General features: G+C 44.4%; 1 protein-coding gene across 2 annotated transcripts; it reads left to right on the top strand.

The window, feature by feature from the left end:
• Positions 1-3,086: 3,086 nt before the first annotated feature.
• On the top strand, positions 3,087-15,400 carry LOC147633891 (uncharacterized). Of its 2 annotated transcripts, XR_015266945.1 has the most exons (3): positions 3,087-3,412; positions 14,884-15,215; positions 15,310-15,400. XR_015266945.1 is itself a non-coding variant. In XM_086804958.1 (2 exons), exons 1-2 carry the CDS (start codon positions 3,154-3,156, stop codon positions 15,138-15,140), a joined length of 516 nt encoding a protein of 171 aa, XP_086661084.1. In that variant the 5' UTR covers positions 3,087-3,153; the 3' UTR covers positions 15,141-15,400. The 2 variants fall into 2 exon arrangements, 1 of the variants encoding a protein (XP_086661084.1); XM_086804958.1 differs by having other exon boundaries at positions 14,884-15,400.
• Positions 15,401-17,505: the final 2,105 nt, after the last annotated feature.

Raw genomic sequence — 17,505 nt, 5'->3', positions numbered from 1 at the left:
AGAAGAGATGAAAGAGGCTAAAAGAGTGCTTGTTTTTACTAGACAGGTTTAGGCAGGGAAATTTGATAAACCCAATAAACATACGTTTAATCTGCTTAAAAAAAAAGAAAATTCAAGATCTTGTGCCTCCCTTGCAGGATTCAAGTGGGCAAATTCTCCACTCCCAGGAGGATAACCTTAACTTTGTTGCTAATTTTTATGCTAAAATTTTTTCTGAGATGCCCATCAGGTCAGAGGGGACCACTAATGCTAGAGCTAATATAGCTATGTGCAGGAAAAAGACTGTCACCCCTTTCATGAAGTCTCAGCTTGAGGCCCCTCTGACCGAAGATGAGGTGAAAGAAAGTATAGAGCACATGGCTAAAGGTAAAACTCCTGGGATGGATGGTTTTCCCAATGAATTCTTTCAGGCGTATAAGGAATGGATTGCTCCCTATCTTTTGAAAGTTTGGTTTGAGACTCTCAGCTATGGTGCCCTCCCTATCTCTGTTAACACTGGGGTCATTAAGCTCATTCATAAAAGGGGGAGGAAGGACTTGCTTGACAACAACTGGAGACCCATTACCTGTCTTACCTCTACCTATAAGGTTTTTGCCCTTACCCTTGCTAGGAGGCTCAGCCCTTTAATGGATGATATCATTCTACAGGAGCAAAAAGGCTTTATTAAGGGCAGATATATCCTTGATGCCATTATCAACATTTGGGAAGGGTGTGAGTTTGCCCAAGACATTGGGCTTGATTTTCTTTTCTTCAAAATTGATTTTGATAAAGCATATGATAGAGTTGAATGGGACTTTGTTCTACAATCCTTGTCTGACATTGGCTTTGGGAAAAATTTTATTAAATATGTTCATGTGCTACTTGGTAATGCTAAAGCTATTGTCTCTCTTAATGGATCTCTTACAGAGCCTATCACTCTTAGGAGATCTATCAGGCAGGGCTGCCCCATTGCTCCTCTTTTGTTTGTTATTGAGGCTGATGCTTTAGGTTGGCTGGTCAAGGATTCTCTTGATAAAGGTAAGATCAAAGGTATTCCTGTCCCTGGTTTTGATCATGATCTATGTCTGCAATAGTTTGCTGATGACTCTAATTCCTTTATTGCCAATGATGACTTAAGTGTTAAAAATTTTTGGAACTGCCTTGACATCTTCTGTGAAGCCAGTGGTTCTATTATTAATCACTCCAAGACTGGAGTATGGGCCTCTAAAGGTAACATTCCTGACTCTATCTCTAATGCTGGTTGTACCCAAGTCCTCTCTGGGACCATTTTCAGGTTACTAGGGATTCCTATGGGTTTTGGCTGCTCCATCAAGAGTAGATGGTCCTGGGTTATGGAAAAAGTCAAAGCCAAGTCCAAGCATTGGAATGATTATAACTCTACCCTAGCCTCTAGACTCTTTGTTTTGAACCACTATATCCTCCTACTGTCATATACTTCCTTGCTTGTTGGAGGCCTCCTGAGACACACCTTAGAGAGCTTGACAGGCTCACTCTGCTGACTTTCTTTGGGGTAACAGTGCCACCAATAATAAAATCCATAAGGTGGCATTAGAGAAGTGTACCCTGCCTAAAGATCAAGGAGGTCTTGGGCTTCTGGACATCAGAACCATGGCTGATAAACTGGCTTGCAAATGGATAGTTAGAAGGGTCTCCACCAGAGACTTCTGGACTTTTTTCATTCACAGAAACTGTGGGCATCCTAAGGCCTGGGACAAATTTTCCCCCAATGAGATATTTATGTCCAATACTCCATTTAAGGCTAAGGGTACTACTCTTGCTAACCAGTATTGGAATGCTTGGTTTAAGTATAAGAGTTTGGTGAGCTTAAAGGACAAGAAAGAGCTCCTCTACCTGCCCTATGATTCTATATGGTTCAGTAAATTTGTGCAGCCTATCTCTGATTCTCAGCTACGCAGAGGTCACAAGTTGTACAAACTTGGCTTTTGTAGTTGGAAGGACCTCTGGGTATCTAATCACTGGGCTGACCAGTATGACATCCTTAGCATTGCTACTGTCTCTCCTACTTGTCTTAATCTTTTAATGGAAAGGTTAACACTTATATCTTCCATCTTCCCTTTGTTGATCCCTACCCCTCCTCAGCCTATTACCCAATTGGTCTGTTGGAACAACAGTAGCCCTCTCCTGCCTGTCCCGAACCTGTGCAGAGATAACTCTAAACTTATCCTCTTGCTCAATGATAAGTGGAACCTTAAGTGGAGTACTAGCCAATGGAGCTACAAGTTTAAGTCTATTTGGGCCTTCTCCCCTTCTGTTAAGCATTCTTGCTTTCTCTGGCTCATCAGGGGATCTGGACAGGTGCTCGTGCTGCCAAGATTGGTAAAGGTAATGGTTTGTTCCCCCCGGTGTAATGTTGACATTGAAGACATTCCTCACATGTTTTTTCATTGCAGGTACAATGCTAAGTTTCTAAACCTTCTGTATACCTGTTTTAAGAGTATTCACCCCAACCCATTTTCTCCTAAAGAGGTTCTTTTGGGTGAATGTATGCACCTTGATCCCCCATTGTGGCATATGATCAGATGTCTGTTCCTCCATGAAATCTGGAAAGAAAGAAATGATTATGTCTTCTCTAATGGAGGGAGGAACCATATCTGGGCTTTAAAAGCTCACATTTCTAAAGTTGTTGTGCAGGTTATGGGGGAGATGAAGGATGCAGTGGAAGATTTTCAAAAGACTTTCCAAGAAGTCAAGCTTGGAAGATGGCAGACTTGGAAGTCTAGGCTCATGAAGATCTACTCAAGAGATCGACTGTCAATGATTGATGGAATCCTTTCCTCATAGTACAAGAATCTTGTTATTTTGTTAGAAAGCCCTCAGATGTTCCTATGCAGGACTATGTAAGCAGTTGTGCCCCTCGCAGAGCCTTTATCTCTGCTGTAGCTGTAACTTTTCTTTTCTTCTAATTTAAATCAAAGTTTCTACCAAAAAAAAACCTGCTAGCTGTTGACGGCCGCATAAAAAAGCACAAGGTGTAATTCTTATGGGCATATAACTACTTAGAGCATTTACAAATTTAAAAAAAAACAATGGACAATATCTAATTGCCTATGTCAATTATTACATTAATTAGCTGAAGCTCGCCGTAGATACGAATACGATGCATCCGCATTTACAAGAGCCCAAGAATCTCCAATGGCTGCTGCAATGTTGGGCAAGGCCTTGTTGACACCCTCGCGGCTCAATTTGCCGTTTCAGCTGTGCTCATGTCGCTCCTCGTTTAGCAGGAGTTCTAGGTCACCACCATCTTTCTCCCTTCGAGTGTCCAATGGTGGGGATGCCCCAGGGGAGTCGCTGCCACCCGAAGAGAAAGCAAAGTTGGCCTTGAAGGAGCTTGACATCCAGCTCTCTGAGCTCAGCCAGAAGACCACCCCTTCCCCTCGCCCAATTTCCGGTACTCTTCTCTTTCGCATTCCATTAAGTCTGCTTGTTTGCTTTCTGGGGTGCCACTTTGTAGTGGTTCCTTTATGGTTTTCTCTGGTTTCTCAAGACCTGCTATGCAATATGATGTGGCCACTATGTGGTTTTTGTTCCATGTGACGTTTTTACAACGCATTTCAGATGTGTTCTCAGCTATGTAACCCACTATATGTGGTATCTAGTTTGGGAACTAGCTGGGACGGCATGCTTGGGTCATGAGCCTGGCCATCTACCCTATGCTGGGGACTTCTGCATAGGGATGAAGAAGCTGTGCTTTGTCATATGCTAAATAGTCATAACGCATTGTAGACCTGCCATATAATGTTGCTCTATTCAGCATTCGAGACTATGCACAAGACCAAGACCTGTAATATTAATGACTGGTTACAACTGGTTACATGGTGCACATGTTTTGGTTTCAGCCACTAGAATTGTGTTTAGGGCTGAAAGAAGACTCCCAAAGCTTCCGCATGTAACATTGGTATCAGAGCATCATGCTCAGCAAGGTTAAACACTGATTCAATCCCAAATGAAGGTGCGCAAGTCCAAGGTACAAGAAAGTGCATAGGTATGAGGCCCAAGGCAAGGAACGCAAGACATGGAAGAATTCCCAAGAGGTTGGTTGGTGGTGTTCCACAAAACCCAAGGGAATGGTAGTCTTGTGAGTCAGGTGCTACTTGGGGCACACCAGGAAAGGCTTTCAGGCAACGGTTCCAGTTCCAGGGGAGGATGATCTTCCAAGGGGTGGAGTGAGAGTGCCAGACGCAATACTCAAGAAAGACGTCTAGAGACAGTGTTTAGGAACATGGCAGGAACGGAAAGGGGATTGGATGCAACAAATGCATAGATCTTCATCAGAGTTAGAGTGGATTTGGAGATCAGGCAGGGTTTTCAGTGAAAAGGTTGCAAGTGAGGGATGGATGACAGGGAGACTCCATGAATAGATAATGGGATGATAACAGTCATCCAAGAATACAAATTGGAATCTCATCATCAAGTTTAGCAGAGGGAGATGTCATGTGCAAGACATGCACTAGCTAATCCCCAAGGCTAATCTTGAAGGGGCAATAGATAAAGAAACCAGAAAGGACCAGATTTTTGAGCATGTGTTGCTGCTTTTTGGCAAAGGAATGATTGGTGGTGGACAAGGGGTGCTGTCGGGCAACGCATGAGAGAGGCAGAATGACCTGTCAGCTGGAGCACAACACGTGGATTTTGTCCAAGACTTGGCCGACCAGTAGTCAGTCATTCCAATTGGTTATTCCAAAGCCTATAAAAGGCAATTGAGCTCATCGTTTTGAAGCATTCAGTCGAGCATTGGGCTGGATCATTCGACTAGGTATTGGATTAGGTCACACACGGTCACACCTTTTCATGAAGGCAGCCTATGGCTGCAAGATTGTATGTACCTTTTTGTATTATAGAATATACTGAATACTCAGCTCTCTCTCTCTCTCTCTTCTCTCTCTTCTGCATGTGTTTTGCATCAGTGATGTGTTTAGGGCTGAAAGAAGACTCCCAGAGCTTTTGCATGTAACACTAATGGTGTAGGAAACTCCTCTTGTAGGAGCTTCACAATTTTCGCTAAACCATCATCTGGTCTTGCTCCTTTGAAGAGCATTGAACATCGGCAATGGAAGCTTCTAGGCCCCTCTACCTTGGGAACTGAGGCAAGTCTTCTCAAGAAATCAATTCTCATCTACGATGGCATGGGTGGAGGAAAATATTTCAAGTGGGTCCTCCCTTGGACACTCCAAAGCATTGAACAAAGCATCTACATATCTGGACAAAAACTTGTGTAACCGTGCTTGTCCTCAGCTGATGATTTTTACTTTCTTGATGTGAAACTGTAAAGCTTTTCTTCAAAGGCTAATTTTACACACACCGCACTGGTTATGTTGAGGGCCCTCCTTTTGACACCCTATGTTGTTTTTTTGAGACTTTAAAAACGTTGAATCCGATAGTCACATGCATCGATACTCATGTCCATACCAAGACAACCTGGGACATGTTTAGTAGACCTTTGTGATCCCTCACAAAGGAAAGCATTTGACTGATTGACTCTGTAAGGCTATTGGCTAGATAATAGTGTTTAGATTGTGTTCGATGAAACATCTACAATTTTATTTTTGTCTTCTGGCTGTGAAATTGAATGTTGTGATAGGCCCTCTTGTGTGTACTTAACCGCTAAAGGCTCTTCTTCAAAGACTACATCTTATGTATACCTCATTGGTTCCTTGAAGGCTCTCCTTTTGACACCTTATATTGTACTTGTGAGATTTTAGAAATGTTGAAATTGATAGTCACATGTGCTAGTCCTGAGATGCAACTAGCAAAACAACTGGGGACATAATGTATAGGGTTAGCGTAGGAGAGTCAGGATTTTGCAGATCTTACAAAGGAAGGTGGTTGACTGCGTGAACATGTTTAAGGCTATCGGTTGGATGCGAGTGTATAATAGAGAAATGATGTGAGCAGAAAACTTCATGCACAAACACAAGCATTCCAATAATCTACTACTAGTCTCTATATTAATATGCGAGCAAATGCTCCAAAGTACAAAAGATTGTTTTCAACTATGAGTGTAAACCCTAACAATAAGGTGAGCAATTGCAAATGAAGATTAGGTTGATTGAAACTGTAGATACTTTTTCCAAATGGTAGCTAACTGACATGTGCTTCCCGCACTTGGATGTTGGACACCTAGCCTCTTGTGAGCCCTTGTTCAGGGATGTGTCAGCCAATGTGCTACTGCAAGTGTGTCAGAGTCTGTTGTGCACATCCCGCACACCAATGTAACCCTCTTGAATGTGTTGGGTGTACGGATGCAGACGTCAGGCATAGGTGCCCAAGGTAAGAGGGGCACACGTGTATGTAGGCAATATTCATGATATTTGAATGTCTTCTTATGGGATTTAGGGAACACCTGTAAGAGCAACCCATACTTGTCTTCCATGTGGATGGTTTGCTAGTGCGGTACTGACTGGATGATCATGATGCCCCACCAGCTTTTACAGATGATCCAAGCCATGGTAGACATTGCCATGGTGGCCCGAGACCGTGCGGTGGCTTCACATGACAGCCACCTGCACCCCAATTTTCTTGTCCCCCTCCATCCTCCTCTCTTTCTCTGAGCAATGCTTTGCTTAGGATCAAGAGAAACTTCAGCAAGCTCACATGCTAGCCATGCACCAGATGGAGGGAGGAAAGGCAACAAAAGGTGAACGGCGATCTTCAGAGAGCTACAAGCTGTGAAAGAGGCACAATGTCAGACAGAGCACGAGCGGTTTCTCCTGGCCCTCAACCACAAGACCACGTTGGCTTCTTCGAGTTTATGGAATAAGGGTCACTTTTAGTAAGTATGATGGTAAAGTCAATCCTTTTGCTTTGCATTCTTGGTTACATGACTGTAAGGCTTATTTTTTTTATGTTTTTGTAGGGTGGATAAGGCGAAAGTTGTGTTGGTGAACTGTCACCTCACAAGCAATGCCATTGTTTGGTGGTAGGATTGGTCCAAGGCCCACATTAGGTTAGGTGTTGCAGACTATGATTGGGACTGCTTTGTCATAGTCTTGAAACGATGGTTTCTTGTGCCACACTATCTTGACAGACTGGAAGATGAGTCAGGGTCTTGCTTTAGAGTTTGCAGCTTGTCCTCCAGTTTGCCAACAAGGTCACTCACCTTGCCTTACAGTCGGGAAAAACTGAAGCGAACAAGAAATGGTAGTTCTTGTTTGGACTTGACACACAAATCCAATGGGATGTACTTATGTTTAGGCCCAAGACCGTTGATGAGGCGGAGATGAAGTACCATAATGGTGTCATGTGCACACCCGTGCCATGGCTAATCTCCAGCACGAACATCATCAATCCCTGATTAGGACATCAGTTAGACAGTAGTTAGGCAGCATCAGTACCATCAGCACTAGCACCATCATCATCAGCATCAGAATCAGCACCATCATCATCATCTTCAACACCACCATCAGTAGCATTATCATCATGGAGGGTTGTGTCAGGGTTTTATTTGTATTATGTTACAAAAAGGTGACTTAAAAGTTTGTACATCTTCAAGGCCCTTGGTCTACCCCAATAGGGTGTGAAGCATGTAGAAGGCCAAAGGTCACCCTATTGGGATAGACCAAGGGCCTTGAGATGTACAAACTTATAGGTCACCTTTTTGTACCATAATACAAATAAAACCCTGACACAAACCCTCCATGATGATGATGCTACTGATGGTGATGATGATGATGATGGTGCTGATTCTGATGCTGATGCTGATGCTGATGATGATGGTACTGATGCTGTCTAATTGCTGTCGAACTGATGTCCTAATCAGGGATTTCATGGTGTTCATGCTGGAGATTAGACATGGCAAAGGCGTGCACATGACAAATGGGAAGCCCAAGACTAGTCAACCACTCAAGGCACAGAGTGCGAGTACAAAGGGTCAGTCCTCGACGGGGGCAACCCGAGAGTAGGCTTTTCGGAGCCTTGGGCTCTAAGCCGGTCACAAACATATTTAAGCTCATCTTGGACCAGAAAGCCCAAGAGGGCACAACGGGTGGAGACTTGAATGCAACTAAGAAGGCCCAATGGTAGCATAAGGGTTGTCGTTTTTGGTGCCACACTATGGGGCATACCACCAAGACTTGCCCCAAGACGCCGCTAGCCTCAACTTAGGCAATGATTGCTGAGGCTGATCGAGTTGAGTCTCCACCGTCTGACCAAGTGGTTAGTGCCATCGTGGGTAGGGCACGACCAGATCTGCAGGAGGGAATCCCCAGAGAGCTTGAAGCTCAGCAAGAGGGAAACCCCCAAGTGCTAAGAACTCTGCAGGAGGGAACCTCCAAAAGCATGATGGTCAAAATGAGGTGACTCAAGCCAAGGAAGCACAACTTATGAAATGTTGTGGCACCTAGGTGGACATCGAGTTGTAGTCTTGTTTGAATGTGGCAGTACCGAAGACGTCATTTCTGAGTGGCATACTCAATAATCTCGCTTAGATTTGATACCAGTTGACAGGCAGGATTAGTGATGGAATGGGTCTAAGTCAAGTTTGTTGCACAAATTGTGATGCTGTTATTACCACAGGTAAAGTTTACATGCATGTTCATAGTCAAATGAGTTGGTGCATACGTGATTTTGGGTGTAAGGTGGTTTCGTCTTGCTTAAGAGTTTGCAGCTTGTCCTCCAGTTTGCCAACAAGGTCACTCACCTTGCCTTACAGTCGGGAAAAACTGAAGCGAACAAGAAATGGTAGTTCTTGTTTGGACTTGACACACAAATCCAATGGGATGTACTTATGTTTAGGCCCAAGACCGTTGATGAGGCGGAGATGAAGTACCATAATGGTGTCATGTGCACACCCGTGCCATGGCTAATCTCCAGCACGAACATCATCAATCCCTGATTAGGACATCAGTTAGACAGTAGTTAGGCAGCATCAGTACCATCAGCACTAGCACCATCATCATCAGCATCAGAATCAGCACCATCATCATCATCTTCAACACCACCATCAGTAGCATTATCATCATGGAGGGTTGTGTCAGGGTTTTATTTGTATTATGTTACAAAAAGGTGACTTAAAAGTTTGTACATCTTCAAGGCCCTTGGTCTACCCCAATAGGGTGTGAAGCATGTAGAAGGCCAAAGGTCACCCTATTGGGATAGACCAAGGGCCTTGAGATGTACAAACTTATAGGTCACCTTTTTGTACCATAATACAAATAAAACCCTGACACAAACCCTCCATGATGATGATGCTACTGATGGTGATGATGATGATGATGGTGCTGATTCTGATGCTGATGCTGATGCTGATGATGATGGTACTGATGCTGTCTAATTGCTGTCGAACTGATGTCCTAATCAGGGATTTCATGGTGTTCATGCTGGAGATTAGACATGGCAAAGGCGTGCACATGACAAATGGGAAGCCCAAGACTAGTCAACCACTCAAGGCACAGAGTGCGAGTACAAAGGGTCAGTCCTCGACGGGGGCAACCCGAGAGTAGGCTTTTCGGAGCCTTGGGCTCTAAGCCGGTCACAAACATATTTAAGCTCATCTTGGACCAGAAAGCCCAAGAGGGCACAACGGGTGGAGACTTGAATGCAACTAAGAAGGCCCAATGGTAGCATAAGGGTTGTCGTTTTTGGTGCCACACTATGGGGCATACCACCAAGACTTGCCCCAAGACGCCGCTAGCCTCAACTTAGGCAATGATTGCTGAGGCTGATCGAGTTGAGTCTCCACCGTCTGACCAAGTGGTTAGTGCCATCGTGGGTAGGGCACGACCAGATCTGCAGGAGGGAATCCCCAGAGAGCTTGAAGCTCAGCAAGAGGGAAACCCCCAAGTGCTAAGAACTCTGCAGGAGGGAACCTCCAAAAGCATGATGGTCAAAATGAGGTGACTCAAGCCAAGGAAGCACAACTTATGAAATGTTGTGGCACCTAGGTGGACATCGAGTTGTAGTCTTGTTTGAATGTGGCAGTACCGAAGACGTCATTTCTGAGTGGCATACTCAATAATCTCGCTTAGATTTGATACCAGTTGACAGGCAGGATTAGTGATGGAATGGGTCTAAGTCAAGTTTGTTGCACAAATTGTGATGCTGTTATTACCACAGGTAAAGTTTACATGCATGTTCATAGTCAAATGAGTTGGTGCATACGTGATTTTGGGTGTAAGGTGGTTTCGTCTTGCTTAAGAGTTTGCAGCTTGTCCTCCAGTTTGCCAACAAGGTCACTCACCTTGCCTTACAGTCGGGAAAAACTGAAGCGAACAAGAAATGGTAGTTCTTGTTTGGACTTGACACACAAATCCAATGGGATGTACTTATGTTTAGGCCCAAGACCGTTGATGAGGCGGAGATGAAGTACCATAATGGTGTCATGTGCACACCCGTGCCATGGCTAATCTCCAGCACGAACATCATCAATCCCTGATTAGGACATCAGTTAGACAGTAGTTAGGCAGCATCAGTACCATCAGCACTAGCACCATCATCATCAGCATCAGAATCAGCACCATCATCATCATCTTCAACACCACCATCAGTAGCATTATCATCATGGAGGGTTGTGTCAGGGTTTTATTTGTATTATGTTACAAAAAGGTGACTTAAAAGTTTGTACATCTTCAAGGCCCTTGGTCTACCCCAATAGGGTGTGAAGCATGTAGAAGGCCAAAGGTCACCCTATTGGGATAGACCAAGGGCCTTGAGATGTACAAACTTATAGGTCACCTTTTTGTACCATAATACAAATAAAACCCTGACACAAACCCTCCATGATGATGATGCTACTGATGGTGATGATGATGATGATGGTGCTGATTCTGATGCTGATGCTGATGCTGATGATGATGGTACTGATGCTGTCTAATTGCTGTCGAACTGATGTCCTAATCAGGGATTTCATGGTGTTCATGCTGGAGATTAGACATGGCAAAGGCGTGCACATGACAAATGGGAAGCCCAAGACTAGTCAACCACTCAAGGCACAGAGTGCGAGTACAAAGGGTCAGTCCTCGACGGGGGCAACCCGAGAGTAGGCTTTTCGGAGCCTTGGGCTCTAAGCCGGTCACAAACATATTTAAGCTCATCTTGGACCAGAAAGCCCAAGAGGGCACAACGGGTGGAGACTTGAATGCAACTAAGAAGGCCCAATGGTAGCATAAGGGTTGTCGTTTTTGGTGCCACACTATGGGGCATACCACCAAGACTTGCCCCAAGACGCCGCTAGCCTCAACTTAGGCAATGATTGCTGAGGCTGATCGAGTTGAGTCTCCACCGTCTGACCAAGTGGTTAGTGCCATCGTGGGTAGGGCACGACCAGATCTGCAGGAGGGAATCCCCAGAGAGCTTGAAGCTCAGCAAGAGGGAAACCCCCAAGTGCTAAGAACTCTGCAGGAGGGAACCTCCAAAAGCATGATGGTCAAAATGAGGTGACTCAAGCCAAGGAAGCACAACTTATGAAATGTTGTGGCACCTAGGTGGACATCGAGTTGTAGTCTTGTTTGAATGTGGCAGTACCGAAGACGTCATTTCTGAGTGGCATACTCAATAATCTCGCTTAGATTTGATACCAGTTGACAGGCAGGATTAGTGATGGAATGGGTCTAAGTCAAGTTTGTTGCACAAATTGTGATGCTGTTATTACCACAGGTAAAGTTTACATGCATGTTCATAGTCAAATGAGTTGGTGCATACGTGATTTTGGGTGTAAGGTGGTTTCGTCTTGCTTAAGAGTTTGCAGCTTGTCCTCCAGTTTGCCAACAAGGTCACTCACCTTGCCTTACAGTCGGGAAAAACTGAAGCGAACAAGAAATGGTAGTTCTTGTTTGGACTTGACACACAAATCCAATGGGATGTACTTATGTTTAGGCCCAAGACCGTTGATGAGGCGGAGATGAAGTACCATAATGGTGTCATGTGCACACCCGTGCCATGGCTAATCTCCAGCACGAACATCATCAATCCCTGATTAGGACATCAGTTAGACAGTAGTTAGGCAGCATCAGTACCATCAGCACTAGCACCATCATCATCAGCATCAGAATCAGCACCATCATCATCATCTTCAACACCACCATCAGTAGCATTATCATCATGGAGGGTTGTGTCAGGGTTTTATTTGTATTATGTTACAAAAAGGTGACTTAAAAGTTTGTACATCTTCAAGGCCCTTGGTCTACCCCAATAGGGTGTGAAGCATGTAGAAGGCCAAAGGTCACCCTATTGGGATAGACCAAGGGCCTTGAGATGTACAAACTTATAGGTCACCTTTTTGTACCATAATACAAATAAAACCCTGACACAAACCCTCCATGATGATGATGCTACTGATGGTGATGATGATGATGATGGTGCTGATTCTGATGCTGATGCTGATGCTGATGATGATGGTACTGATGCTGTCTAATTGCTGTCGAACTGATGTCCTAATCAGGGATTTCATGGTGTTCATGCTGGAGATTAGACATGGCAAAGGCGTGCACATGACAAATGGGAAGCCCAAGACTAGTCAACCACTCAAGGCACAGAGTGCGAGTACAAAGGGTCAGTCCTCGACGGGGGCAACCCGAGAGTAGGCTTTTCGGAGCCTTGGGCTCTAAGCCGGTCACAAACATATTTAAGCTCATCTTGGACCAGAAAGCCCAAGAGGGCACAACGGGTGGAGACTTGAATGCAACTAAGAAGGCCCAATGGTAGCATAAGGGTTGTCGTTTTTGGTGCCACACTATGGGGCATACCACCAAGACTTGCCCCAAGACGCCGCTAGCCTCAACTTAGGCAATGATTGCTGAGGCTGATCGAGTTGAGTCTCCACCGTCTGACCAAGTGGTTAGTGCCATCGTGGGTAGGGCACGACCAGATCTGCAGGAGGGAATCCCCAGAGAGCTTGAAGCTCAGCAAGAGGGAAACCCCCAAGTGCTAAGAACTCTGCAGGAGGGAACCTCCAAAAGCATGATGGTCAAAATGAGGTGACTCAAGCCAAGGAAGCACAACTTATGAAATGTTGTGGCACCTAGGTGGACATCGAGTTGTAGTCTTGTTTGAATGTGGCAGTACCGAAGACGTCATTTCTGAGTGGCATACTCAATAATCTCGCTTAGATTTGATACCAGTTGACAGGCAGGATTAGTGATGGAATGGGTCTAAGTCAAGTTTGTTGCACAAATTGTGATGCTGTTATTACCACAGGTAAAGTTTACATGCATGTTCATAGTCAAATGAGTTGGTGCATACGTGATTTTGGGTGTAAGGTGGTTTCGTCTTGCTTAAGAGTTTGCAGCTTGTCCTCCAGTTTGCCAACAAGGTCACTCACCTTGCCTTACAGTCGGGAAAAACTGAAGCGAACAAGAAATGGTAGTTCTTGTTTGGACTTGACACACAAATCCAATGGGATGTACTTATGTTTAGGCCCAAGACCGTTGATGAGGCGGAGATGAAGTACCATAATGGTGTCATGTGCACACCCGTGCCATGGCTAATCTCCAGCACGAACATCATCAATCCCTGATTAGGACATCAGTTAGACAGTAGTTAGGCAGCATCAGTACCATCAGCACTAGCACCATCATCATCAGCATCAGAATCAGCACCATCATCATCATCTTCAACACCACCATCAGTAGCATTATCATCATGGAGGGTTGTGTCAGGGTTTTATTTGTATTATGTTACAAAAAGGTGACTTAAAAGTTTGTACATCTTCAAGGCCCTTGGTCTACCCCAATAGGGTGTGAAGCATGTAGAAGGCCAAAGGTCACCCTATTGGGATAGACCAAGGGCCTTGAGATGTACAAACTTATAGGTCACCTTTTTGTACCATAATACAAATAAAACCCTGACACAAACCCTCCATGATGATGATGCTACTGATGGTGATGATGATGATGATGGTGCTGATTCTGATGCTGATGCTGATGCTGATGATGATGGTACTGATGCTGTCTAATTGCTGTCGAACTGATGTCCTAATCAGGGATTTCATGGTGTTCATGCTGGAGATTAGACATGGCAAAGGCGTGCACATGACAAATGGGAAGCCCAAGACTAGTCAACCACTCAAGGCACAGAGTGCGAGTACAAAGGGTCAGTCCTCGACGGGGGCAACCCGAGAGTAGGCTTTTCGGAGCCTTGGGCTCTAAGCCGGTCACAAACATATTTAAGCTCATCTTGGACCAGAAAGCCCAAGAGGGCACAACGGGTGGAGACTTGAATGCAACTAAGAAGGCCCAATGGTAGCATAAGGGTTGTCGTTTTTGGTGCCACACTATGGGGCATACCACCAAGACTTGCCCCAAGACGCCGCTAGCCTCAACTTAGGCAATGATTGCTGAGGCTGATCGAGTTGAGTCTCCACCGTCTGACCAAGTGGTTAGTGCCATCGTGGGTAGGGCACGACCAGATCTGCAGGAGGGAATCCCCAGAGAGCTTGAAGCTCAGCAAGAGGGAAACCCCCAAGTGCTAAGAACTCTGCAGGAGGGAACCTCCAAAAGCATGATGGTCAAAATGAGGTGACTCAAGCCAAGGAAGCACAACTTATGAAATGTTGTGGCACCTAGGTGGACATCGAGTTGTAGTCTTGTTTGAATGTGGCAGTACCGAAGACGTCATTTCTGAGTGGCATACTCAATAATCTCGCTTAGATTTGATACCAGTTGACAGGCAGGATTAGTGATGGAATGGGTCTAAGTCAAGTTTGTTGCACAAATTGTGATGCTGTTATTACCACAGGTAAAGTTTACATGCATGTTCATAGTCAAATGAGTTGGTGCATACGTGATTTTGGGTGTAAGGTGGTTTCGACTGTTCAAACCACATATTAAGTGGGATGAGTTTTTTTTTGTGGATTACATGGACACTACTAAAGGTTGTAATCCTCCAAGGCAAACCAAACAATGCTGTGAAGTCTCTTGTCTGATGCAGAAGCGCAGGACAACCGGATGGAAGAATCCTCGAAGGGGAGTTTGCCAAAGCTTTCGGACGGATTTTTATTTTTCTTGGGCGCAGGGCTACTGCTGCTCACAGTAGTCAATAATTTGCTCTTTTACTACTTTGTTGAGCTACCTGATCGGGATTCAAAAGTGGCACAACAAACCTCAGGAAAAGAGCTGGATTCAGGGAAGCTTAGTGTCGATGATAGTAAAGTGGCACCACAGCCCCTGGTGACCAGTGACTTGTAATCATGAGGCAGAGTGTTCAAGGTTCAACAATGATCAAGTGTTTTCTTTTGGCTTTAGGGCCTTGTAAAGCTTCACATATTTCTGGTCTTCTCTTATCTCCCTCTTCATTATCTTCTTGTTGAATTTGTGCCACTCTTTCCTCATTCGTGTGTGTGGCACAATGTTAGACGCTGCACACTCCTAAACAAGAGACACAAATTTAAATCACATTCACTGCACTTCAGTGTGGTCATATGGATCATATCTAGTTCGTTTGCTTGGCTAAGACTCCCCTAATGTCATTTTTTTCTAGCTTTTTGTGTATGGTTAAGGTTTTTAGGACCTATGTTGCCCTTGCCCTCAGTAAAAGAGTCTGTTGGAACTGGCCTTATTTTTTAACAAGGCTGTGTTTCTTTTTATGATACCTTTACTCTCACTTTTAATTGGTATTTGGAGGTCAAGGTGATTATGGGAACTAATGAAACAGCATTTTCAGGCTCCTCTTGTGCTTGTGTCTTTTTGACACTTTGTATGCTGGTGCTCTACTAGTTAGTTAAGAGTCATACTATTTAAAGGTTTTATGGCATTCACGGGTCTCTACATTTGTGACACAAGAAAAGTATCTCTTACATCCTTAACAGTGTTTTTGGATTTAAAAAATGGATTTAAGGGTCTGCAACAGTGTCTTGATGAACCTTAATTATTTAAGTCTTTTTTAGTTTACTGGTGGATCTCTATTTGTCGAAACTAGTGACAAAAGCGTTTGCCCTTTCGAGTTTAATGGGCACATCTGTGCCTAGTTGACCCTGGCTCGAAAAACAAAATATAGTAGAGGGATGGTGTGTTAATGTGATTTTTTTTTCCTCTACAATTGTTATCTCCCACCAACATGTGTTGACATTATTTCCTTAGAAGGGTTCTTTCAGCTTAAGAGAAGTGATGTGATTTTCTTACAAAAAGGTCCAAAAAGTAGTGGAAATTACTTATGTACAATTGATGTTTGATCACCTGATTTTGTAGACCCAGCAAGGTGTGCTATGATAGATTTCACCATGTATCCAACAGATAGAGAAGATAGAGAGAGGGAGAAAGTAGGGTTTTGAGAACTTTACACAGGAGACACACTTAGCGGGGAACAAGCCCCACTCCCTTTTAGGAATTTATTCAGGAACAATCCACTCGCTCGCCAGCCAGGATCAATATATCAATGAATACAAAAACAAACAAATATGCCGATGTAGAAACCAATGTCGAAGTTGATGTTGAGGCACGAGATCCTGTTGCCGAGCACATCACAAGGATGGTCCACAAGATCTCTCACCAGGCTAGTACCAAATCCAATGTACCCCAACCTTGCAATTGAGGTATACAAGTGATAAGTGTAGATGATAAAGTATACGATGTTCAATAGCAGATTAGTCGTCCAATCCAAAATAGAAATAGCCCAAAAGGCCGTATAGAGGCGTACGAACCAGATTAGGTCCACGTGGTGGCACGATAGTTGGTGCAGAATAGCAGTAGGCAGCAAGTAGTTCGTCGATGCAGAACGATAGTACGACACAATTCAGTCGGCACGGTAAAGCTAGTCAACGGTAGCAGGCAACGGGCGCAGATCAGTAGGTGGCAGCACGACGGCACGGTGCAGAACAATGGGAGGCAGCAATGATACGGTGCAAACAACAGGTGACAACTGCTGTACGATGCAGATCAACAAGAAGTGCTAGTAGTTTCGTACGATTGTACGGATCCGTACAGCATACGGACAGCTGTTGACGTGGAACTGGGTGATGTTAGCGGTTGACGTGGAACTGGGTGATGTTAGCGGTGTTCTGGAATAGCAACACCAGGGCGGCAATGGAGAACTCCACACTTAGATGATGGTGGTAATGAAGAGAGGTTCATGCTTGTTTTATACTTGAGGGGATTTGCTTTTTGCCCAAAAGCTTCCCATTTTTTTATTTTTGTTTTTACTTTGCTTTTGTTTTACATTTTGCTTTGTTTTCCTCTTTTTCACTTTTTACAATAGAATATTATTCAAATAAGGCCAACTTTTTTCGAGTGCTTCTGTGCTTTGCTTTTCTAGCTTTAGGGCTTTGCTTTTTGGCCCCCCCTAGAGTTGCTTTTTGAAAAAGCGGCTTTTGCTTTTTGGCCCTAGAGTTGCTTTTTGAAAAAGCAGCTTTTGCCTTTTGGTCTTGCTCAATTTCCTCTTGCCAATGATGCTCTTGGCTTGTGGTCAACTTAGTTTGACTTTTTGCTTTTCCATGTGCAAACCTTATGGTCCTTGTCCCCATGTCTTCTTCCACCAGTCCAGTGTCCTGGGGCAAGGGTTCCATCATGTGGTAAAGTGCTAGGAAGACCAAATAGTTACATTCCCTCCCTCTTATAT

Source organism: Cibotium barometz, chromosome 11 (assembly GCF_041138505.1).
Source record: "Cibotium barometz isolate CiBa-2024 chromosome 11, ASM4113850v1, whole genome shotgun sequence".
In the NCBI taxonomy this organism is placed as follows: Eukaryota; Viridiplantae; Streptophyta; class Polypodiopsida; order Cyatheales; family Cibotiaceae; genus Cibotium; species Cibotium barometz.
Note: the sequence above shows the minus strand (reverse complement) of the source record. Positions and strands in the feature narration are given on the sequence as shown.